Source organism: Panulirus ornatus, chromosome 35, assembly GCF_036320965.1.
Source record: "Panulirus ornatus isolate Po-2019 chromosome 35, ASM3632096v1, whole genome shotgun sequence".
NCBI lineage: Eukaryota > Metazoa > Arthropoda > Malacostraca > Decapoda > Palinuridae > Panulirus > Panulirus ornatus.
Window position 1 is genome coordinate 8615201 of NC_092258.1, and position 25603 is coordinate 8640803.

Consider the following 25603-nt stretch of genomic DNA (forward strand, 5'->3'; position numbering starts at 1 on the left):
GCAGGTGACAATGCTGGAGAGGGACTTGAATAAAGCCTTCGACACTTATTCTTCCTTAATCTATGTGTTTTGTCATTATCTAAAGACACCTCTCTCTCTCTCTCTCTCTCTCTCTCTCTCTCTCTCTCTCTCTCTCTCTCTCTCTCTCTCTCTCTCTCTCACATGATTTCAAAACCTTTGTGGATCGTCTTTCCCTTTTTTCCTCCCTCTGCTCAGCAGCTCCCGATCATTTTCTGCCGTTGCGGATGGCAGCATCAAGGCACGTCACAACCCACACCCTCCCTCTCATCGGTATTGCCAACAGATGCGTACGTTGGGGGAGAGAGAGAGAGAGAGAGAGAGAGAGAGAGAGAGAGAGAGAGAGAGAGAGAGAGAGAGAGAGAGAGAGAGAGAGAGAGAGAGAGAGAGAGAGAGAGAGAGAGAGAGAGAGAGAGAGAGAGAGGTGGGGGTTGGGGAGGGTGGAGGGAAGGAGGGCGGGCGGGAGAGAGAGAGAGAGAGCGCTGCCCCGTCAAGTGATCAGCCACACCTGGTGGTTACAAACTGTTCATGGCTCTGTGAGAGAGGAAAGATAGTACTGGGAAGTTGGGTTTGCTGGCTAGCTCAGTCGTTCCGTCGTCCTCACCTGAGCTGCACTAGCAGCAGTCCTCCTCTCCACCACCACCACCACGACTGTCACCTCGTCTTGGACCTCCTGTGTGGCGCACTACCCCAATAGTTGCGCCCTGCTGGTAAGTATGGTGGATCATGTTACAGCGACTTTGCTTCTTAAGGCTGAACGACACAAAGCTTCCTTTTTCTGTCCCTCTTTGGCTCCGCGTTACCTCTGCCATAGACATTCTCATAAATAAAAGCCAATAGCGCGTGAATTGAACGGCGTGTCATTGAGAATATTGATCTAGAGAGAGAGAGAGAGAGAGAGAGAGAGAGAGAGAGAGAGAGAGAGAGAGAGAGAGAGAGAGAGAGAGAGAGAGAGAGAGCTGAGTGAATGGAAAAGCCGCTGTGGGAGAAGAAAAGAGATGCTGGAGACGATAGGTCGGTCAGTCGAAGGTCCACAGTGGTTTACTGGCTATGGATGGAGCCATGTTGTGTCGGGAAGCAAAAGGAGAAAAAAACCCAACCCACAGGATTCGCTCTTAAGGTGAATAGTCGAAATGATACCGCGCCCTCCCTTACTCCCATCACGCTCTCCCTCCCTTGGCTACCACACCCTCCACCTCTGACACATATATTCTCTTTGTCAATCTTTCCTCACTCATTCTCTCCATGTGACCAAACCATTTCAATACACCCTCCCTCTTCTGCTCTCTCAACCACGCTCTTTTTATTACCATACATCTCCCTCGCCGTTTCATTACATATTCGATCAGACCACCTCACACCACATATTGTCCTCCCTGACTACCACACCCTCCCTTCCTGATTACCAAGCCTTCCCTAACCACAACCACTCTCTGCCTCCCTGCATAATGCGTCTTCCCTCACCACACCCTCCCTTCCTGGCCACCGCACTCTTCCCCACCACCAACACACCTTCCCTTCCTGGATACCATGTCTTCACTTACCATCGTCACTCCTTTGCTCCCTGGTCCCATACACTCCTTTACCACCACCTCTCCATTCCTCCATCGCTGCTACGCCGTCTCTGGCCTCCATCACCCTCTCGTGTCCTGGCTAACACACCTTTTCTCCCAATTATCACTACCTTCGTCCCTGGTCGCTATTTTATGAACGGCGGAAGGACATTGTCCTGTAGCATAACCACTCGTCCCGGTCATTGTCTCTCGCCATGCCTACCATATTGTTGCTACAACTTTCCGCTCATCGGTAAGATATTTCCCCGGAGACATACCATCCTAATAGTCAGAAATCTCTATCCTGATATAGATAGGGATAAACAATTATCATAGGGATTAGTTCTCCTGCTTTTAAAAGCTTCCTCGGCGAACTACAGACAGACAGGAAACAGGACAACTTCTTTATAGTAAATACAGTAAAACTGTAAGTCTGACTCAGATGGCTAATAGCCAGTTGGTCAACGACTCGTCATCTCTTCACAGTAAGTTGAAATAATTGTACACAGGCACACAGACACACACCCCACCTCACACCCACACACACACACACACACACACCGATAAAATTTCGTTATCAGTAACAGAAATAGGAACTTATCCTCGACATATGCCAGTGTCAGCAACAGAAATATAATCGGGTTGGTTATCAACAGGTGTTGTGGTTTACGAATATGCAGGACATATGTCTGCGTGTGCAATTTCCCAGTACGTGCATACTAATCATGAGTGTGTGTATATATTATATATATATATATATATATATATATATATATATATATATTATATATAATATATATAATATAATATAATTATATATATATATATATATATATATATATTATATATATATATATAACACAAATCACAACATACTGGTTGAAGAATACATAAAACATTTACACAATTAACCAGCTAAAGAAATAGTAAATACTGATATTAAGAAATGAGGAAAGTAACCGAACCAGTAAACTATGTCGTAATGGGCAAACGACAGGACACTGCCAACAATAGATTTCCCATCATACGTAACAAGCAATTACTGGAATTATCTACGTGAGTTTATGGATAGTGTTACCATACCAGACTCCGTCTGACTGTGGTTACGTTGCGAATGAACAGTCGCCTTTGGTGAGGTAGTATTGTAGTCAACTGATGGGACAGAAAACAGACTTGTCAAGGAACTTCTCGCTGCGAGGGAGTCCTTCCTTGTCCCTGCTGCTGAGTGTAGCGCAGTCTTGGAGCTTCAGAGATCACTGGGAAAAATGTTTCTGGAGTCATATCTGGGCTCTTTACGAATCATGTGATCCTGAGTGAATTGAAGTTATATAAATAAATCAACTCTGTATATCATGTGAAATATTGGTTATCATCATAAATACAAAAAAATGAAATAACCAATCTTCCATTTATCTCCCAGGTAATAATGGCGCAGTTGAGTTTAGTGATGACAATGTGTGTGATGACCAGCGTGCTGGCTCAAGAGGGAAACACGACTGGTCGTGAGGCAAGGCTAGACCACTCATGCAACGGGCCACTCCCTCTCTACCTGCGCAAGCCACACCAGCTCCTCATTGATATCCCACCTGATAAGAACACCAAGCTAGTTCTTGCCAGTCTCCTCGGTGGTGGTGAGTACCGAGACTCTACTCGCTCTGTCTGAATGCTTGGTGATGGAGGCTTTCTGGTAGTGTATATAGGACAGTAGGTCAGTGAGTGGTGAGTGACTGGTGATATGGTTACGTATGTCATGAGAGGCTGAACTGGCGCGAAGGAATGGCTGAAATAAGTAGTGATATTTTGTAAGGCTTCTGTTAGAATCATGCATTATTTGGACATCGTAAAATATCTCTGAGACTGTGAGTGGGTTGCATACGGCAGCAGCTGCTATGGGAATGAGGTAAGAGGTAATTCATGATGTCTAACATGGAATATGGACGATGTTTTGATTCCTCGAAAACCATACGTATGACTGACTATGTGCACTTAAAGTTGCACATAAACATAGAATAATGAGGTGGTCATTGAAGATTTATAACATAAGCGTTCGTGCGTAAAAGGCATACAATATTAGTGATGTGTATTGCGTATATAAGGTTTAGATGTCTAAAGATACAATATATCTAAGTTAAGGAGTTTGTAACCCACTTGTTTATTAGAGTAGAATTCAGAATCTTGCAAAAGTTTGTGACCACCAGTGCCTCCCTTCCTGAGCCAAGAGAGAGAGAGAGAGAGAGAGAGAGAGAGAGAGAGAGAGAGAGAGAGAGAGAGAGAGAGAGAGAGAGAGAGAGAGAGAGAGAGAGAGAGAGAGAGAGAGACCTCCCTCCCCCCAAAGCCCTAAACCCACCTGTGCTAACCCTCCCCATCAGAGAAGGAGCGACGCCTGAGACATTGGCAGGAGAGAGAGAGAACCCGGTTGAGCGACCCTGATCCAGCCGCCAGCGACCTTGATCCTGAAAGCCCTCGAACAGTCGCTGAGCATGTGGTCCCTCCTGCAGAAGATGAGGAAGGACCCGGTCCACACGCGCACCTCATAGAGAAGATCACTGAAGCAGACATAGAGTAAGTCCCATGTCTCGTAACAATGGAACCAACTTGTCTGATATCCCATACTCTCCTGATGACGTAGAGTGATTAGAATATTGCTTTCTCTACTCAGACTCTACTCACTATGCTGGCACAATGGGACGGTCGTCTATGTATCTGTTTGTGTGACCGAAATGAATAGATTTGAAGCGGCAATACGGAATGGCTTCAAAACTTGATAGAAATGTTGGCTAGAACTAAAGGGCACACTCCTAGCACATTTGCCTGGCAAAACATACGTGAAAAAATAATTCTTCTTTTTAGTGTACATATAACGGAACAGATGTTCGTGTGGAACATAACCTGACAGGCCATCACTGGAGGGGGAGTGTGAGGAAGGGAGAGTCGAGTAGAGGGAAGAGGGGTGTCTGGTTGAGCAGGGCTGCAGTAGGGGGGTTTGTGTGTCTGGAGAGGGGAGGGTTGTGCTGTGGGTGGATGTCTAGCAGAGGGGTAGCCTCTGCAGGGGTGGGTGAAGGAGGAGATGTGGGGGCTTTGAGAAGGGCAGGGCAGTTCTAAGAGATGGTGGGTCGAAGGTTGGGGATAGGGGAGCCCTCGCAGGGGTTTGAGTTAGGTAAGGGGAGTGACTGTTTAGAGGTTGTGTGGGGAGGTCTCTCTTGAGAGGGAATGTTCACACGGGGGTAAGGGGAGGTCTGTAAAAGTGATGGGTGTCCGGGAAGGGGAGGAGGAGGGAATAGAGGTGTCATGCAAGGGATGGGGACTTCATGTAGGACAGGATAGTGGAAGGGGCTAGAGTGGAGACATTCTTCATCTGAGAGGTGGGATGACTCTCACAAGGTAATATTTTTCTCTATCCACTGTAGGAAGGCTATAGGTCAGGGTCTACACGAGTTCATGGACTATGAAGAGCTGCAGAAGAAGTTGTTCGACCACCAGATGTTTGCAGAGAAAAACTCCGCCTCCCAGATGCACCAGATCTTCAGGCATTCTCCTTTGGAGACGGAGACCCTCTCCAGACTGGGCTTTCTGATGGACTTTTCGACGAAAGCCTTGATTAACAAGTTAGTGCTGCGTGTATCGTCCTGGAGAAAAATGGTCTAAGATCAGGGAAGGAGAGAGAGAGAGAGAGAGAGAGAGAGAGAGAGAGAGAGAGAGAGAGAGAGAGAGAGAGAGAGAGAGAGAGGACGTAAACATGGTCAGTAATCCATGGGCCGCCGTGGTGCCGCGGTTAACGCTGTTGACCGTGACTCGTTTCATGGACCGCCTGGGATCGAGCACATAGGTTCTGGTTTGCTGCGCGGATCGGCCCACAGTCAACCCAACTGTTCATCCCTCCCTAGGGGTTCGTCGATCAACTGGGTACTACTTAGCTTACTCTAGGGTGTACTAAGATGGCCTCTATTAGGGCATTCAGCTGCCCATGTCGTCTCAGGTAACACAAGAAAAAAAAAGTAGATCGATCTCCATGACAAACATTAGGAGGTCAGAGGTCACCATACGATCAAATTCCGCGATCTTGTTCGACAAGGACAGCGCGTCAAATACTAATGTATATCTCCCTCTCTCTCTACAGTCTTGATCTGCCCATTGTTGCGGCTCCAGAGCTAGCCACCTTGGGCGAGCCAGAAATATGCAAAAAGAAGATACAGCGGCCGGAACCTACCTATTGCGACCCCACCTCCCGCTACAGGGCGCATGACGGCGTCTGCAACAACTTGGAGAACCCACTCTGGGGCGCCTCTTTCGTTCCTCTGAGACGAGAGGTCGAGCCGGAGTACGCCGATGGTGAGTCAGTTTAGAACCGTAAAATCTCGAGAGAGTCAGCGTTGTTCATAAGATGATGGAGATGGTAGACTTCCTCCATGGATAAGTGTGTTGGAGGGAGAGTCTGCGACGGGTGAAGTTGAGACTCTGCGACGGGCGAAGCTGAGAGTCTGCGACGGGTGAAGTTGAGAGTCTGCGACGGGTGAAGTTGAGAGTCTGATACACGATGTTGGGAGTCTTATGAGTAATGCTGAGGGTCTGATCTGATGGGGTGATGTCAAGGTTCTAATGGGGGATGTTGAGAATATGATGGGCGTCGTTGAGTCTGATGGGTGATACTAAAAGAGTTGATGGGAGGCGTTGGATCTGATGGGTGACGTTAAGGGTTTGTTGGGTGATGATGAAGAGTCTTATGGTTCATGCTGGGAGCAGGTATGACGCACTGGGATCTTACAGGAGTATCGGCCCCTCGAGTTGCGATTGACGGAGGCCCACTCCCCAGCGCACGCCTCGTTAGCAACGTCATCAACCTCCAATCCAGGACCGAGTTCTCCTGTTCTACCGTCCTCTTCATGAGTTTTGGCCAGTTCATCGCCCATGATATTGCAGGCACCCCGGTGACCAGAGGTAAATCCAACCCAACCCTCACAACTCTTGGTTGTCAGACAGACGTTCAGCTCCTTTGGAACACCCCCGAACCTGATTTCCTTTCCGTCAAATCTACTCATATCTTTTAACGCCTGTGATCTCAACTTTAACCTGGTTACTGAATGTAATCTAACACGAGTTTATCTCTACTGCAACCATTAATGTTAAAGATCACTGATTTATCTATTGACCTCATTCTATCACTGGTCACAAATCTTAATATCTTAACAGGGGTTAGTACGGTCACCACTAGCTACTTTCTGCCATTATCTTGCACTTCCTTATATCTATGACCTCATTTTAACACGGGAAGATACCGTGAACTTGCATAAATCTTACATTTATGACAAGAATTACAAAAAGGAAAATAGATCTTCGAATGGAATGAGCTTCAATATGAAATGAAAGACAAATCATTATCAACTGTACCTGTGATGTGTGTAGTGTGTGTTGCCATTGTACCTGGTGTGCACCATGGCTGTACACTATCCCTTGATGCAGGTCTAAACGATACGACCATCTCCTGCTGTAGACCAGAGGTGTCCGGCCATCCCCATCTCCTCCACCCACAGTGTCTGCCCATCGACATCCCCGTCGACGACCCCTTCTACGCCGCCTTTGGGGAGACCTGCATGGAGTTCGTCCGCTCTTTACCGGCTGGCAAGTGTGCCTTTGGTAAGCAACAACGCCACATATCAACTTCAGGATATTACTCTCCTGCCTATGATGTAACCGAGTCACCCATTTCTACGTTTTCTAAATCCCTTGTCACCCATTTCTACGTTTTCTAAATCCCTTAACTCTTCCAGGTGTAAATTCACGCAAGGTGAGCATCCTCCTAAACGTATATGTGTGTATGCATCGACTTATATGCCTGTATCGAAAGCCCCATCTCAGATATCAATTCACTGCTTCGGATTTCCATTAAAATACCTTATATCTCTCAACCTTCCTTAAATGTAATCTCAGTAAAAAGCATTTACACATATATATCATAAGCAATATATATATATAAAAAAAACAGTAAACAATTGATCACATAGGCTGTTTTCTGAATATTAATGATATTAATCCAGAGATAAAGTACAAAATAGCAAACAAGAATGACTGAACACTGTTTAATGTTGTAGGTTATGAGATCAAATGCACCGTGTGTATTATATGTTGTGGCTTCTGGATATATCAGAGGATAGAGGCAATCATGGAGTATAGGTAGGATATAGGTATGGGTGTAGGATGCTTTAAGACACTAGAGCCTGTGAGGTCTATGGGCATCCTTCCCCCATATGGGACCTTGATGGTAGTTGGTTCGTTATCTAGGCTATGGACCAATCAACTGAGAGGGTCAGTCAGGTGTTTAAGAGATGATAATTCTAAGACCATTCACGTTCTGACTACGTATCTGGCCTTCGTCAGGGCCTCGGGATCAGATGAACGAAGTGACTGCCTTCCTCGACTGCTCCCAAGTGTATGGCTCCACCAAGAAAAAGGCAGATGAACTCAGAACCTTCAGCGACGGCCAACTGGTGACACAGGTTAGTACTGGTAACACTGATGTATGATGGTTGGTGACACTGTGCATATATATATATATATATATATATATATATATATATATATATATATATATATATATATATATATATATATATATATATATATATATATATATATATATATATATATATATATATATATATATCCAATTCTTTCTCATTTTAGAAAGACAGAAAGATTACTTTGTGTCAGAAAAATAAACCGACATTGGATAATCACAGAAACATTCAAAAGAAGCCTTGATGAATGGCTAAAAACAGTTCCAGTTAACATCAAGACTGACACTCATACAAATATCCATGACTGCAAAGGGAAGAGATCATTCTCAATTTGATAAAAAAAAAGAGAAAATGAGGTGAACGCTACGCGCTAGCTCTGCCCTAATGTCAAAATATCGTCATAAGTATACTCCTAAATTGGTTAATGTACTCTCTCTCTCTCTCTCTCTCTCTCTCTCTCTCTCTCTCTCTCTCTCTCTCTCTCTCACTTATCATCATAACGTCTTATTGTTCCCCTCCTTCAGACAGCCAAGGATGGACAGGAGCTCCTGGCCGCCCTGACAGACCCCAACGACAGTTGTAATAAGCAGGAAAATTTGGACCGGAGGGAGTTCTGCTTCGATGCAGGTGTGTAACGTTCATTTCCCCGTATCAGATCTATTTAGAGTCATACTGGGAAAAAAAATGCTAAATCCTATTCCACAAGTGCAATAACTTGCTGGAACACTGCTGAGCACATCAAGCATAGACTACTTAAGTTGCTCGAGGGACTGAACCAAATTCTCATAAGACGGTGAATGCATTCGAAGCTACTTTGGATCACTGGTTTTCTCATTGGGTCAGCCTTCACTTCTCTCTCCGAACCTCCGTCTCCTAGTGTATTCGTATCTCATCCTATGTCCAGTCAACTCCTGATTTACCAGTGTATTTTTATGTTATGTTTTTTTCGTCCTGATTAACTTTTCCAACGGTTACGATTCCCTGTATTTATTCCTTTCTTTAGGTTAGGTTTTGAGTCTTCTTTATTCCTTCACCTGTTACTTATACACTTCTTTGCTTCTCCTATTCAGATTATGTTCTCGGTCTTCATGTACCCAAGGGGTACTGTATATATACCCCAGATGCCATGTTCTCGAAGGGTGTGAATAAGGTACATACCATATTGCTCTCTCTGGGGTTGAAACAGCTACATGCCATATTGCTTCCCCAGGGTGTGAACCAGCTATATACCATAATGCTTCCTCAGGGGACGGCCGTGTGAACCAGCAGATCCTAATTGCCCTGATAACTACTGTGTGGCTGCGGGAGCACAACCGCCTGGCCAGGGGTCTCAAGCGACTCAACCCTTACTGGGACGACGAGAGGCTCTACCAGGAGGCCAGGAGGATCGCCGTTGCCAAGATGCAGCACATCACTTACAACGAGTACCTCTTGCCTCTCTTAGGTAAGTCATATGCATTCATATGTTATTCCCTTTGGTCAATCTCTCTTCACTCATCCTCTCCATATCTTCGATGCTCCTTAGTCGTCCCTCTATCTCTCTTCACTCATCCTCTCCACATTTTTGATACTCCTTAGTCGTCCCTCTATCTTTTCACTCATTCTCTCCACATTTTCAATACTCCTTAGTCGTCCCTCTATCTCTCTTCACTCATCCTCTCCACATTTGCGATGCTCCTTAGTCGTCCCTCTATCTCTCTTCACTCATCCTCTTCATATTTTCGATACTCCTTAGTCGTCCCTGTAAGTTATTATCCACCTAGTGCCACACCTGTGTTAGCCATTACATGATCATTTGGTCTCACACCACCTACGTCTTCGGCAGGACCGACGCTGATGAAAACCCTGGAGTTGCTGCCGCAGATGGATGGTCACCACACGACGGATTACGACCCCACCGTTGACGCAGGAATCTACAATGAGTTCACGACTGCCACCTTCCGTTTCGGCCATACCACAGTGCCGGTGGGTGAGAGCTAGCTGTGTAGGCAGTGGGTGGTGGCCGGCTGCATGAGTGGTGGATGGATAGTGGCACAGTCGTGATGGGTGGTAGCCATTTGTGTACACGTGTGTGTGTGTGTGTGTGTGTGTGTGTGTGTGTGTGTGTGTGTGTGTGTGTGTGTGTGTGTGGTTTAAGGGACAGTGAAGTTTACCTTTAACTTTCCTCTGGTCTAGAGTGGCGTGTTTCTTTCGAATGAGGCGCGCAAAACGACAGTCGAGGAGTTCAGTAGCTTCTTCATGAATCCCTTCTCACTCTACATGACGGGCGAGGGCGAGAAAGTGCTGCTTGGGGAGGCACTCCAGAGTGCCCCTGCAGTCGACACTACGTTCTCCCTGGAGGTAAGCGAAGTGACACTGATTATTAACTGAAAGGGACTATAATCGCTTCCTTTATCTGCTTTCGTGTTTTTTTTCATTCTCTCTCTCTCTCTCTCTCTCTCTCTCTCTCTCTCTCTCTCTCTCTCTCTCTCTCTCTCTCTCTCTCTCTCTCTCTCTCTCTCTCTCTCTCTCTCTCTCACTGATTCGCCTCCCTGTTCTATCTCTTCCTCATCCATTTGATATAGGAAAAACAAAGGGATTTAAGTTCAAAAATACATTAACCGAGACATGGGTTTAAGTTTAGGCGTATCTCCATGGAATGAATCCAATCCAGTTCTTTTTCTCGGGCCATGCCAGCCCGTTGATCCGTAACTTGGTTCTCGAAGTCTGACAAATGACTCCCGAACCCTTTCAAATCGTGTTGGCAGGTATCGGGCAAACTCTTCCGGATGGATAAGCAGTTTGGACTGGACCTTCCAGCGATCTCTATACAGCGAGGGCGTGAGCACGGCCTCGCTAACTACATCAGCACTCGAGAGGCATGTGACCTTAGTCCCGTCCATGACTTCGATGATCTGACCGTTGATATTGAGCCTGAAATCGTCGAGAAATTCCGGCAGATCTATAGGTAAGTCTTGCGGCGCCTGTGGGCTGACGCTACGTGTGTGATGTTGTGGGTCTTAGAAATCAGCAGGTGAGATCCCATATCCTGGAGCTGTTTACCGTTGTCCTCCTCCTCCTACACCCCTGAACACGACGCTACAACTCTTGGGTTGGATAGAATAGCATGATGGTTTTTGACCTGACCCTTAAAGGGTCAGGTTCTAAAGCCAGGGAATTATGCCTAAGTGTCACATCTTCATGGTTAAGGTTCTTTTGGTCTTGCTTGAGCTTCGTAGCGTCGCACTTATGGTTCGTTCGAGTCCCGTTTTTCCATTTCATCCAAATTCTTGGTGTAGTGTTTCACCTTTTTCTCTCTATGTCTTCAGCCTTTTGAGCTTTCAAATACCTGGTTTATAAAAGGCCCCCTTTTTTATGGTCCATGATTGCAGCTCTCGATGTAAGACGATGATATGTATATATTCTTCTCGTTTCTGTAGGAGTGTGGAGGATATAGACGTGTTCGCTGGGGGTATAGCTGAACGACCCTTGGCTGGTGGCCTGGTTGGCCCTACCTTCGCTTGCTTCATCGTTGACCAATTCGATAGCCTGAAGAAGGGCGATCGCTATTGGTACGAGTACCAGGACGGCCCGGGAGCTTTCACCACAGGTGAGGTCGAATTTCCAGGAAAGACATACCCGACTTCGTGAATGATACACTGTAGCGTATTGGCGTATGAGTATGTGCGATATGGTATGCCTTCACCTCGTGAATACTCACTGAAGTGTACTCGTGTATGTGTACATGTGAGAGTATATCGTACTGGGAAGACTATCTTCAGTATATGCCATAAACTTGTATACATTGACCCTGTCTGATGTGGTAGTCCCCTACTTTCCCTCTCACTGGTTCTGAGCACCAAAACTCCCTCTCCACTAACTTGCTCCTTTCCCTACCTTCCAGACCAGCTGAAGGAGATCCACCAGGTGTCTTTGGCGAGGATGATTTGCGACAACTTACCACAGATCAGTTCCATCCAGCGATGGCCTTTGGAGTTGACCAGTGCCTTCAACCCCGTGTTACAGTGCTCTTCCAGTTGCATCCCTGAGTTCAGCCTCTACCACTGGAGGGAGTAGCAATTCCTCAGACCATATCAAAGTTCAGGCATTGTTAGTGGGCTGATCACGAGAGAATTGGTCTGTGGGAGGCGACTTGTGGATTAAGGTCTCTGGTTTCGGTAAATTTACACATAACAGGTGAAGAGTAAGGGTAACCAAAATGAAGGTCGCTGTTTCCTGGCGCTTCTTCGTTAAAGCGGAAAACGGCGAGCAAGTACAAGAGAAAACAGGACGTAACTCCTATGTGCTATCCAGTTTAGCAGTGTGAATAAAGAGCGAAAATATTTAGTTTTTTCTCGTAAACCATTTCGTTGTATGTTGGGAAAGTACGAATAATATGGATTATATGTCATATGTTATTCCTCAAACACACACATACATACATATATATATATATATATATATATATATATATATATATATATATATATATATATATATATATATATATATATATATATATATATATATATATATATATATATATATATATATATATATATATTTCATTCCCTGCGCTGATGATGATGATGATGATACAGCCTCGCTGAAAGAGAGTATCCCCTTGTAGTATTGCCACTTGCAGGCGGAGCTCCGTAACAGCTATGCTACCTCCTCTTACCTCAGAGAGTCCCATCTATCTTCATGAAGCTCCCGCAGCGCTCAGGAAGCCGGCCACGTCCACTGGGCGGGACCAGTCCTCAATATCTTTATTGTACTCGCTGCATCATGGGCTTGAAGGGTCATGTTATGTGATGAATCGGTATCTGTAGCAATGTTGAGGTAGGTGATGTCCAGAACGGAGTAGACGGGAGAGTGTGACTCTTACTTGTCTGGAGAGTGTGCTGTCAAATCGGTGTATGTCTAGTTGGATGGCGTCAAAGACTTGAGTTGGGAGGGTGGATGGTTATTGCTCACCGGGTCATTTCAGTGTGTAAATGATTTATCAGCGTTATGTTTGCCGGCAGTTGTGGTGGAGGGTAGGGAGGAGGAGGAACTGTGATTAGAGATCTCTCCAATTAAATTGGAAATCTGAGAATAACAGGGCAGGGCTGAAATACCCACGGTATAATAATCTCTCCACGAATCTTTCTCTGCTCTTGTTATGTTCGGGACCTTAGGCAAGGTGGGTCGGGTTTCCTGTTTTGTAAAAGGAGTAGCAATTAAAACTCTAGTTAAGAATAACAACCTGGTTTGAGCAGGAACTTGGATAGGGCGAAGTCTTAGGCAAGGAGGAGGTGGAAGACCTTCATGTGTTCAAGAATTTTGGATTTCGTTTCACCTAAATGTTGCCAACAGACGAAGGAGCTGTGAGAAAACTAGAATACATTTTTTGCCATATTTTCTCAAAGACATAATTTTCTTTGATGTTTTTCTGTTAAAGAGGCAATGTTATAGAGTGTTTTTTTCATATATGACTTTGTGGATATTATTCTTCATATAATATAAAATTTATACGAGGCAAGCAAAGCAGACGTCAGGTCTGAAGACGAATAGGAAATCCTGTTTCTCCGACACAGCACAAGGTCCTCCTCCAAAGGGCAATTGACCTTCGTCATTCAACTATGATAAGGTCTCTAGCCAAGAGGTTTGGAGACCTAAGTCGCGTTATGGACAGCAATCGAAGAAGCTGATCAGTAACTGGTTGAGTTAGTTTATGTTACATTCCATAGGCAAAGGCTCTTGAAGAAGGGGACAACAGCAATTGTTGCCTTTCCCTTATTATGAGAACGATGGACGTATGAAGAGAAGGAAAGGTCTTCCTGGAATGAAATATCATAAATCTGACACAAGGAAACTCTGGAAGCTTTCCAGATCAAGAGATGCTGTTTCCAGGCAGACATTATTCCTGTAGATCCATGTACAATTCGCCCACTAAAGTCTTGGGACGCTTCAAGTCTCGATACCTGCTTCGACTCCCGATCGAAGATGTACCATCTCCTCTGTTTCTACCTCTCGAAACAACGGGCTCGGTACAGCTTCGATCTGGCGTGTCTCCGGACTTTTGACCGAGACTGTACGTCTTTGGTATATGTATATATATATATATATATATATATATATATATATATATATATATATATATATATATATATATATATATATATATATATGATGGAAACCATTTTTTGGGAGATTCTTTTACCGATCTGCAGGGAGACCTTCTTTGGAGGGAGGGAACCCAAAAGGGACTTCTTTCCATCCCAGTTACGTCATTGTAAAACGCCGGGGAAGGGGGAAGCAGGCTTTAGGAAGTTGCCCAGAACGGAACCTAGTGAACGAGGGATGGGAGGGATGGGTGGGTGGAGGGGCACGAGTCGTTCTCCGCTGGGTGAGGGAGGGAGGGATGGTAAGAGGGTTCCCTCGCATAGAAACCTACACTACCAAGGTCCTACAGGAGCGGAAACCTGAACCAACAGCAACAAGAGAAACCTGGACCAATGAGAATAGGTGGTGCCTAGACCATCAGGTGTAGATATGGACCAGATGGAACGGGAACCTCTTCGAGCTGAAACTTTCCCTTATAGGAAAGGGATTCAATGTTGCGAGAGAAGAAAAAATAAAAGCATTCATGCAAACCATAATAAGAAAACCCTTAAGCTTATAAGCTGGACGAAACAGATCTTTACCACCGAGGGAATTATGGACTCAGAAAGCTCTCTCTCAAGCACATGGAAGCACTTGCGATGCTTCGAGTGTAAAGTGGACTAAGTGGACCAATATGGATGACTCGATCTGGCCAGAGGAAATAACATCCACACAGCAGAAGCACTGCAGCAGCAGGTCGCCACCCATCATCCAGCTAGTAATAAGGGTGGACGAACAAGGGAAGGGAAAAACAAGTGAGGGGAAAACACACAACGTGACCTCGACCAACGTACCAAAACACGCACACTTAACGCTGGCAGAGGTGATGACAGACCTCAAACACGACACATCTCCAGCAGACCAAGACTGGATGTATCGAGGGCAAGACAGACAGCAGAGTCTGTGAAACTCTACATGGATGTGCGTCTGGGCAAGTAGGAAGAGAGAGACAGACAGCAAAGTCTGTGAAACTCTATATGGATGTGCGTCTGGGCAAGTAGGGGGAGAGAATCGTGGGACAACACACGCACACATAGGCAGCTATAGACATAGACAATGATCGTTGGGATGGTTGCTGGAGTATTGTGCCTCTTGATGCTAGGAGCGTCGAAGGACGCATGTGGTATAGGGCGTCCTTGTGAAGCAACAGAAGTAGCCAAGCTCACCATGGGAGGAGATCCTAAAATCCCCAGGATGGGTGCGTCTATCCCTCACTCAATCTGTTTGAGTTTGTCAGGACATTTCATTTGATATGCTCAAAGGATGAATATCATCAAAGGGAAATTGAAAATTAGATAGCCACATGTTCATATGTAATATACATCCACATATATTGCAAGAGGTCACTGTGGTACATTTATATATATATGTGTGTGTGTGTGTGTGTGTGTGTGTGTGTGTGTGTGTGTATTTGAACACATAGGTATATAAAAGTTCATCTAATCGTATTCATTTATCTAAGTAAATTGCACCATCAGCAGGAAACAGCTACACACCCACAGCTTGTAACAACAATTCGTGATGACATCTCTCCAACTCTAGGACGCGACGACCCCACTCTGTAATTACACCCCTCCAACCCCCAACCCCCTCACACACACACACACACACACACACACACACACACACACACACACACACACACACACACACACACGTCAGTCCGCTTCGCTTCCATTCATCAATTCACTTTTCAATCGCTTCAACCAAACGTTCCCCTCCCCCCTCCCCCCTCCACCACATCTCCAAGCTTCTATTCATGCCAGAATATCACAACCTCTTCTCGTCCCAAGTCCTTATCAGCGAACTTGAATGAAAAAGAGAGAGAGAGAGAAAAAAGAAACAGTTTCTCTCTCAATATTTTCCTCAGATATATATATATATATATATATATATATATATATATATATATATATATATATATATATATATATATATATATATATATATATATATATATATATATATATATATATATATATATAATATAATATATATATATATATATATATATATATATATATATATATATATATATATATATATATATATATATATATATATATATATATATATATATATATATATATATATATATATATATATATTCTTTTTTTCCTATGTCACAGGGAAGGGAATAGAATCATTGTTATCTCAAAATACCAAAATGATGATCCTCACTTTGATGTCGAGAAAGTTGATGTTTTTCTATTTCTGTGATTAGCCTCATTCTGTGGACGGCTGGGTAAATTGCCGTCATTTGGCCCCACTATGGTTTTCTGTGAAGTCTGCACTGTCGCCTCCACCCAGGCCCGAGGGGAGAGGAAGGGCAAGGAGAGGAGGCAAGAAGGAAGGGTGAGGAGCAGGGTGACGAAGGAGAAAGGAGAGGAGGAGGAGGACGAGAGAGAGAGAGAGAGAGAGAGAGAGAGAGAGAGAGAGAGAGAGAGAGAGAGAGAGAGAGAGAGAGAGAGAGAGAGAGAGAGAGAGAGAGAGAGAGAGAGAGAGAGAGAGAGAGAGAGAGAGAGAGAGAGAGAGAGAGAGAGAGAGAGAGAGAGAGAGAGAGAGAGAGAGAGAGAGAGAGAGAGAGAGAGAGAGAGAGAGAGAGAGAGAGAGAGAGAGAGAGAGAGAGAGAGAGAGAGAGAGAGAGAGAGAGAGAGAGAGAGAGAGAGAGAGAGAGAGAGAGAGAGAGAGAGAGAGAGAGAGAGAGAGAGAGAGAGAGAGAGAGAGAGAGAGAGAGAGAGAGAGAGAGAGAGGACGCCACTTGATGCAGCAGAGAAGAGGAAATAAAGAATATACATCGAAGAAGATCCAGTAAATAAACATTCTACTACACCCTCCCCGAGCTCCCCCATGGCGTCTTCAACCCCACGCATGCGGGAGATTGCCTCAAAATATCCCATTTTCCTGTGGGATAATCATCACTCTCCCTTGGACTAAGGTTTGTGTTACCGCGGACGTAAGAAAACGGCAGACTGATGGAGTTGTCACTCCTTTTACACTCGGCCTAGACCAAGGGACGACTATGTGGTGCCTGTGTGGTGGGACAAGAAACACTTGCTGGGTCTGAAAATGATTCTCTGACAAGGATTATTTGAGCTTGGCTCTCTTCCAAAGAGGATATCTCTATGTACCGTAGCATATATATATATATATATATATATATATATATACATATATATATATATATATATATATATATATATATATATATTGATATATAGATACTTTTACAGATACATGCGAAGTCCTAAGGCCTTATATGTATAAAGCAACGAATAAAACAGTTGAAGCACAACCGACTCTTGTGTGGGGGGATGGATGGCCCGTTAACAAAAGACATACGTCATTAGGAGAGAAGAATAGGATTCTTCTCAAAGCCTCTTGACAACTCAACAAGCAGAATCAGAAACCTTCCCCCACAATCATGCCAGGGCAATCTTCCACATTTATCCTCTCACTGTAAGATAATTAGCCTAATAAATGTCCCGGAGAAACACGGAGCTTATTCGTTTTTCTGTTTTAATATCGTTTTTGCATACCAGGACCGGGGTAGCTAAGGTTTATAGACATATATCAGCCTCGCCATCGGGGTTTGAGAGAGAGAGAGAGAGAGAGTGTGTGTGTGTGTGTGTGTGTAGTATACACCCTTTTCAGACTTCATCCATTCCTATGAACTGAGCTACATAAGTTGTACACACAGTCTATAGAAGGGGATGGTCAGGTCATCTATGTGTCGCCACATAACGTCCATCCTATGGCACACTTGAATGATTCATATATAAGATGTTAAGGAATGATTAGTCACGGTGAAGAATAATCATGTACATATGTAAAGTAATTATCTATGTCATTTCTAACTATTTCTTTTCCTCATTATCATAAGAGAATTTCTTCTTGTGACATCTTGCATTGAATCATGCACTTTGGTTTTCATTGTTCATTGCTAAGTGTATATCCATGCAAAGCTCACGAGTGAATGCAAGGGATACGAACGCGTAATACAACAGCTCATTACCAACCTTGTTAACTTTGTAACTCGGTAAGAGGGAGAACAAGAAAGTGTCATACCTTTACTCTTTAGTCTTTTCCCAGGACGAGGGACTATAGTAGTCGATCACTGTTTCGTTTTGACCTTTATAGTGCGTCTTTTTAAGAAGGCAAGAGAAACTCTACTCTGCTTCCATAGGTAATAGCATGAGGTTTAAAGAACAGGGAGCTATCAATGACAGACAGATGAGGAAGAAAAACGAGAGCAGAGGAACTTCCACCTTACGGAAGCCCCAGTCTGGTACGAGTCGGGAGAAAGAATGTAGACAATGATATTCACTCCGATGAAGCCTTTAAAACTTTAGACAAATTTCAAGAGCCCGACTGTGAAATGGACCGAGAATTCGAAATTATTCTAAGTGGTGACTCTATTATTAAATACCAAGGCAGGGAATTTTGTTGAATAAATGGGGAGGGAACAGACTGAGGAGGAATGGCAAAATTTTTGGAGGCCAGGGATGATTATAGATGATGGAGATGGTTGACTAAATCGTCCCCCACAGTGCAGTAGCGGGAGCAATTCTTGTGGTGAGTTCAGAGAATGAAACGACCCAGTCTGTGGCAGCCGTGTGGCCTTAATGTAAAGGTTACAGAGATCTGAAGCGGACCTTGAAAGAGGATGGAAGCCAGGTAAACATCATGAGGGATTCTTCAAGAAATAGATGAAGAGAATATTGAGGAAAATTTTGCAGACGGTTTGGAAAGTATGACCAATGAACAGAGAAATCTTACCTTTCAAGTAATTTAAGTACGATATGAATATCATTAGACGACTCATTACAGGGGGGACTTTCCATCTCAGACTGAATCTTGGTTTCATCTTTCGTCATTCTACTACAATTTCCTTCTTATCTGGCACCAGCGTTATCAGCTGCTATCTCTCTTATCATCTTATTGGGTGTCGTTGGTAAATCCCATCGCGGGTCGAGACCTGGGGTAGACGATCCTGTAGCCCCGGAGATCAAAATACATTTTGATATACATAATATTTGGGAATGGTTCCTCATTTCCTCCAGCTCGGACCAGCCACATTAGCAAGTGGTAATACCGTCATTATACCGATAGATTCCTAAGGCTCTGTCACCTTCGTAACGAAAGTTTGATTCTGAGAGTTAAAAAAACACGAACGCAAAAAAACAAGGCTTTTGTAATCCTAATTCCCCCTCCCCCCCTTTTTTTCCCCCCGGTGCATAATTACCAAAGGAAAGCTTTGTTTCCCTAATGAGATCTGGTCTTCAAACAGGCGAGAGGAAATGTTGGTTTTCATCAACAAAGAAGGAAAAGAAGATAGCCCTTAAGACCCGACCCCTCTCACACACACCACATCACATCTCCGGTAGAAGGAACCTCCTCAGGTACACAACATCTACCACACATAGTGTCCTCAGCTACAGAACACCCTACATGGTGTCCTCAGGAGCACAAGATCCCACACACATAGTGTCGACAGCCACACAACACCCTATATGGTGTCCTCAGCTACACAACATACCTCCACATCATGTCCTCACCCACACAACACCTCACACATACTGTCCTCACCCACACAACACCTCACACATACTGTCCTCACCCACACAACACCCTATATGGTGTCCTCAGCTACACAACATACCTCCACATCATGTCCTCACCCACACAACACCTCACACATACTGTCCTCACCCACACAACACCTCACACATACTGTCCTCACCCACACAACACCTCACACATACTGTCCTCACCCACACAACACCTCACACATACTGTCCTCACCCACACAACACCTCCCACAGCACAAATCCTCCACATAGTGTACTCAGCAGCACAACACCACATAGTACACTCAACTTCATACCACCTACAGCATACTATCCACTAAGGACAGACAGCACCATCACACAATGTCTTCAGCAGCGCAACATCTCCCACATTAACATCCTTAGCAGAGCAATACTTCAGCTCCCGCCAGCTTGAGATGGTGGAGATGGTGGTGATGGTGATGGTGATGGTGATGGTGATGGCGACGTCTGCTCAATATTCCATTAGGACGGGGTCAACATTAGCCAGGGGAGGGAAGCGGGTTGATTCATATAATCCTACTATTTACTGCTTTACCAGCCAATGGCTGTGTCCTCTCTGCCCCCCACCTGCTCTGTGTCCCACACTCTCTGCTGAACACTGCTCGCTGGGGGGGAGGACTGTTCCCCTTTTTCCATTGACTGTTGAACGTGTTCTCACAGCCGAACGGTGTTCTGTCACCTGAGCATCGCTCACAGGGACCGGTGTTGAACGCTGAACACCCCTCAGTGGGGAGCAATATTCTGTTCTATCGAGTGTTGAACATTCTCTCACAGAGGACAAACGTTCTGTTCTTTTGATTGCTGAACACAGTACACTGAGGAACAGACTCTCTCTCTCTCTCTCTCTCTCTCTCTCTCTCTCTCTCTCTCTCTCTCTCTCTCTCTCTCTCTCTCTCTCTCTCTCTCTCTCTCTCTGTATATGTATCATTTTGTTAACATTGTATCGCTGTTGAATTAATCCTTGAGGCGAGGTGTTCACCGATGGACCTTTGGTTCAGTTAATTACCTGCTGAGCCGGGGGGATTCCTGTGGCTAATCAGGCCTGGTTCATTAACCTTTAATCTGGAGGATTAACAAGGGATTGCTAGGCCCTGGGACATGGGTCTAGGGGGTCTGCGAAAGGGGGAGAGGTAATATCCCAGATGTTGCTGGGGGAAGAGAGAGAGAGAGAGAGAGAGAGAGAGAGAGAGAGAGAGAGAGAGAGAGAGAGAGAGAGAGAGAGAGAGAGAGAGAGAGAGAGAGAGAGAGAGAGAGAGAGAGAGAGAGAGAGAGAGAGAGAGAGAGAGAGAGAGAGAGAGAGAGAGAGAGAGAGAACAATTAGTTAATTGTTGGAAACCTTCTGGTAATTATGTAGCCTTGATACGACCACTTCATATGGTCATCTGAAGACCAAAGTCACTTTATTATGACCTAATTCTGTCAACAAAGTACGAGATAAAAGACGAGAGAGAGAGGAGAGAGAGCGATAGAGAAAACGAGAGACAAGATAGAAATAAGTAGATGAAGTGGAAGAGAAACACAGAACGCAGACATGGAAAGAAGGAAGAAAGTGAATGGAAAAGTCCTTAAGTGAGATAAAGAAGAATAAAAAGATAATTGATAGTGAGGCTACTTATCAAATGAGTCACAGACTGAAGTGAAGTGAAAGGTATTCATCATACTCCCAAAACCACTCCAAATATACCCTCCCAGGTCCTCCACCTCCCAGGTCCTCTCCCTTCTCCAAGCAACAAACGAGAGATTTTCCGTGGGTGTATCTCTAGCCACCTGGCTAACCTTGCTCACCTTGTTTGATTGACGCCGAGTAGTTTGACCGACTGCCGACCCTATTAATCTACCTCCTTTCCTTCTAATATCCTTTCTCTCTTGATCACCGTAAGGTCAAGGACTCTCTTCTCTCTCTCTCTCTCTCTCTCTCTCTCTCTCTCTCTCTCTCTCTCTCTCTCTCTCTCTCTCTCTCTCTCAGAACAAAAATAACACTTTCTAAAGTCTTCATCTCCTACAACCCGTCCTTGCAGGGCCCCTGGTCTTGTATAACAACAATAGGATTACATTTCTTTACGTACCTTCCAACACTACCTCGACCAGTGCCTATAGTTAGCCTATATTTCCTCAGTACATATACTTCCTCAGATTTATGTACTAACCTTACATTTTATTTCATGCATAACTGAACTCTCCTTCCGTTTATGTACTACCTTATATCAGCACATATGCTATTCTGTCATTTATCATTTATTGTACCACGTTTCAGTACAAGGACAAACCCTCAGTATTTCTCTTCCTTGTTATGATGGCCAGAAAACTTTCTTATGAATCATATGTCGCCTGTCCGCTTTTGCTGCAAACTGGTAAATTGCGACACATATGCATTTTTAATTAGAACGAGGCGGCAGCTATATGCCTGAATAATTTGTCACTATGGCCAAAATTACGAGGAAATTGTTAAAGAGAAAATGTTTAAATTATACAATGAATTTGTGATTGACCTGGCTAAAAAATCTAATTGTTTTACAAGTTATGTGATACTGTGTGTGTGTGTGTGTGTGTGTGTGTGTGTGTGTGTGTTTGAGGATGTATTTTTGTGTGCCTCTGTACATTTAGTATTTGAAATGTAAAACATTCTCAGGGAATGTAAGGTAGCACAGAGAGTCTTTGTAATGTAATGAATATTCTCATGGAGTACAAGGTAGTACAAATATCATTTGTAAAGTGATATATATTCTTAGGTAGCGCAGGGTAGCATAAATATTATTCGTAATGGAATGAACCTTCTCATGAAGTGGTAGTACAAAATATTATTCGTTATTTAATGAACATTCTCAGGGAGTACAAGGTAGTACAAATCTTATTTGTAATGCAATGAATATTTTCAGGGAATGTAGGGTTGCACATGAACATGGAGTATTGAATAGTACAAGTGCTAATTAAAGAATAGGTATCTAATCAATTAAACAGATTTCGTATAGGTTTATGTCCTGAGAGATATAGATCATTAAATGAATTAACTGATTATATATTATCAATAGAGTGGGGGAATAAGTGAAATAATTTTTTGTCTTAGTTATATAACTCTAAAAACCCCTTGTGCGAGCTTACTGCAGCTTCAAGGCTGAGCTACAATCAGTAGCAGGGAAAGGCTACACTCCTTTGTAGTGAGAGGGATCTTAAGGCGACTGTCCTTCTTTTCGTCCTCAGACTATGATACAAACGTACCAACCTACTTCATGGGTTAATGGGCCATTTGCAAATGCCATGATATCAAAATCAGAGATGGATCATTCAAAATTATATTGGCTGTCATGAATGTGCTCCTATCGACACTTGGACTACCACTATAAGGATGCCTTCATCAAGATATAACTCCACAAATACTCCCAGAGGACAAGGGAGTCATTCACAGCTGTATTATCAAACTTGAATGTTACAGCTACAGTCGTGGTTCAAAAATGCGGATCTCCAAAAAAAAAATCCATACAGATCAAGAATCCACAGAGTTTCAAAAGCTGATCGGCTTTACTATCACGTAAAAAAAATAAAAAGAAAAAGAAAAATAGTGGAGGTGTTATAAAGGCGTGTGAAGGGTGTTTCTTCATGCATAACGCTAGACACAACAGTTTACGATATCAAGTAGAAACGACGTAAAGAGATCCCAAAAATCTCACACTGACCATGGTATAAACAAGGACATTGCCAAGAGGAAGTCCACTGTATAGAACAAGATGAGCGGAACTATGCCATTTGTCGGAAGAACTGAATTAAAAAAAAAGGACACTGAAGTGAAGGGATACTTACACCTCCCTCCCATTGTGTGGAGAGGCCACACTAGTTCACTCTTCACGAGACAAAATATTTTTCCCGAATCCACAAATTGTGTGTTTCCAAGGCGTCTTGCCATCCATTCTTTGACCGTGTATACAAACATGCATACGCGGTACAGACTCATGCGTATGTGATCCCAGTACTAATTCTGTTCAGAAAAAAAAGAATGTATATATATGTATGTATATTCCAATCTGTCAGGTATATATATTGGCAAAATTCAGCATCACAAAATGCCTACAAATTACACATAAATCACAGTCAGGGGTTGACGTCCTCAGAGCCTCTCCACCTAATGAAATTCATAGAAAAAAAAAAGAAATGGTGTAAAATGTTTTCGACGCTCTAATTTCAGTTATTACACACAATTTTTTTCTCTGTTGTCCCTGAAAAAAAAAACTAGATTTTCTTCTATTTATAAAACATTTCGCATTTTCGAGGCGATTTTATGCGCTGCATCCTGGGTCTGGGTCCACTGTATATCTTTATCGATCATTAGAATCAGTAGAATCATGTATCGATTTCTTTGAAGTGCATAGAAATTTCACCTTAAGCATATAGGTCATCCTTAGATTGTAAAACCCAAGAACACTTATGAGTTCAACGGTATACAGAGAGACCTAAAAACGTGATCAAGATCCCGGAAACTTTTTTCTTCTTACTCTGTTCAACGAAATTTAGCTTCAGTTCCTACATATCTCCTACCACTGTGTGTTCCCCCTAGAGGTCTAATGTGTTGCCACACTACTCACCTCTGAACCACAAACGTCTGAGAGCAACATTTTCTTATCTATTTGTCTTATCATTGAGTCTTTTTCATTCACTTTAATCTTCCTTTCAAGTGTGAATCAGTTCATCTCACCCGTGGTGTCCTCACCTCACACTGAGGTGGCTGGACAACAAGCGCCCCTTCCATCTTTCTTTCCCAGTATATCATCTCTTGGTCTCCCTCATTTGATCCTATCTTACCTCACCCATTGCCCTCCCTCACACACCCACACACACACACACACACACACCCACACCTTAGTTTGTTTACCTCCGGTATTTCTGGACCAGTTCTCACCAGATAACTTGGGTGGCTCTCCATCATTTCCTGCTCTCTCTCTGTCTCCACCCTCTTGCTGTTGGCTCATGGCTGCCTCCCCTCGCTATAATCTACTTCACTATCTCCCTCTTCCTGTCCTCCCTTCGTCCTCTTTCGCTTTGTAATGTACGAGGGTTAGCAGGTCCCGATCACGCACTCCAACATTATCTTGGCAGATGTGTGTAATGGACGTGGAAAAGTTTTTCCCAGGTAGCTTTTTCGTCTTTAGGGATTTGCCTCACAGCTCTCATAACCTTCCGACCTAAATGCAGTTGTTAACCAGGATCTTCAAGACAAGGCTCTGTATCAGTTCGTGATGTCTTTGTGATGGAATACCCAAACTAGATCCTAAGACGCACTCTTCTGCTACACCGAATATGGTGTGTGCATGGCAACGTCAGACTAAGATACCTACTTTAAACCCATGATTTTATTTCACATGTTTCTGTTTCAATGTCTTTGATTCTGTGACTCACACTAAATGACATTCATTCCATAGCCAATAATTAACTGGGTTATTCAGAGCACCTGGGTTGCTTCTATTGTTATATAATCAGTTATCGCTAAAGAATACTTCATTAGCTTCGGTAATTATTCGAAGCCGTTAACTTACAGACGCGGTTAGTGATTACGTAAGGTTGAGCATGGCTGAACTTACTGGCTGTATGAGTTACATGTTTCTGCTGCACAGACAGACTCGGTTGAAACTACGACACCTCTCTGCTTGGTCTGTTGTCCTTGTAGTCTAGTGCCTTGCGGAACAGATCCTTGCTCCCTGGTCTGCTGTCCATGGAGTCTGCTACCTCGTTCAATAGATCCGACCTCCCTGGTCTCTTTGCTCATGCAGTCTGGTGCCTTGTTCAATAGGAACCT

The 25603-nt window shown here is 43.9% G+C and overlaps 1 protein-coding gene across 1 annotated transcript; it reads left to right on the top strand.

The window, feature by feature from the left end:
* The first annotated feature begins 611 nt into the window (after positions 1-611).
* On the top strand, positions 612-12395 carry LOC139760227 (salivary peroxidase/catechol oxidase-like). Its single transcript, XM_071683155.1, has 15 exons — positions 612-728; positions 2992-3202; positions 3941-4133; positions 4979-5176; positions 5689-5900; positions 6336-6506; positions 7029-7202; positions 7944-8062; positions 8608-8710; positions 9330-9527; positions 9909-10048; positions 10259-10423; positions 10831-11030; positions 11503-11672; positions 11967-12395. Exons 2-15 carry the CDS (start codon positions 2998-3000, stop codon positions 12137-12139), a joined length of 2421 nt encoding a protein of 806 aa, XP_071539256.1. The 5' UTR covers positions 612-728; positions 2992-2997; the 3' UTR covers positions 12140-12395.
* Positions 12396-25603: the final 13208 nt, after the last annotated feature.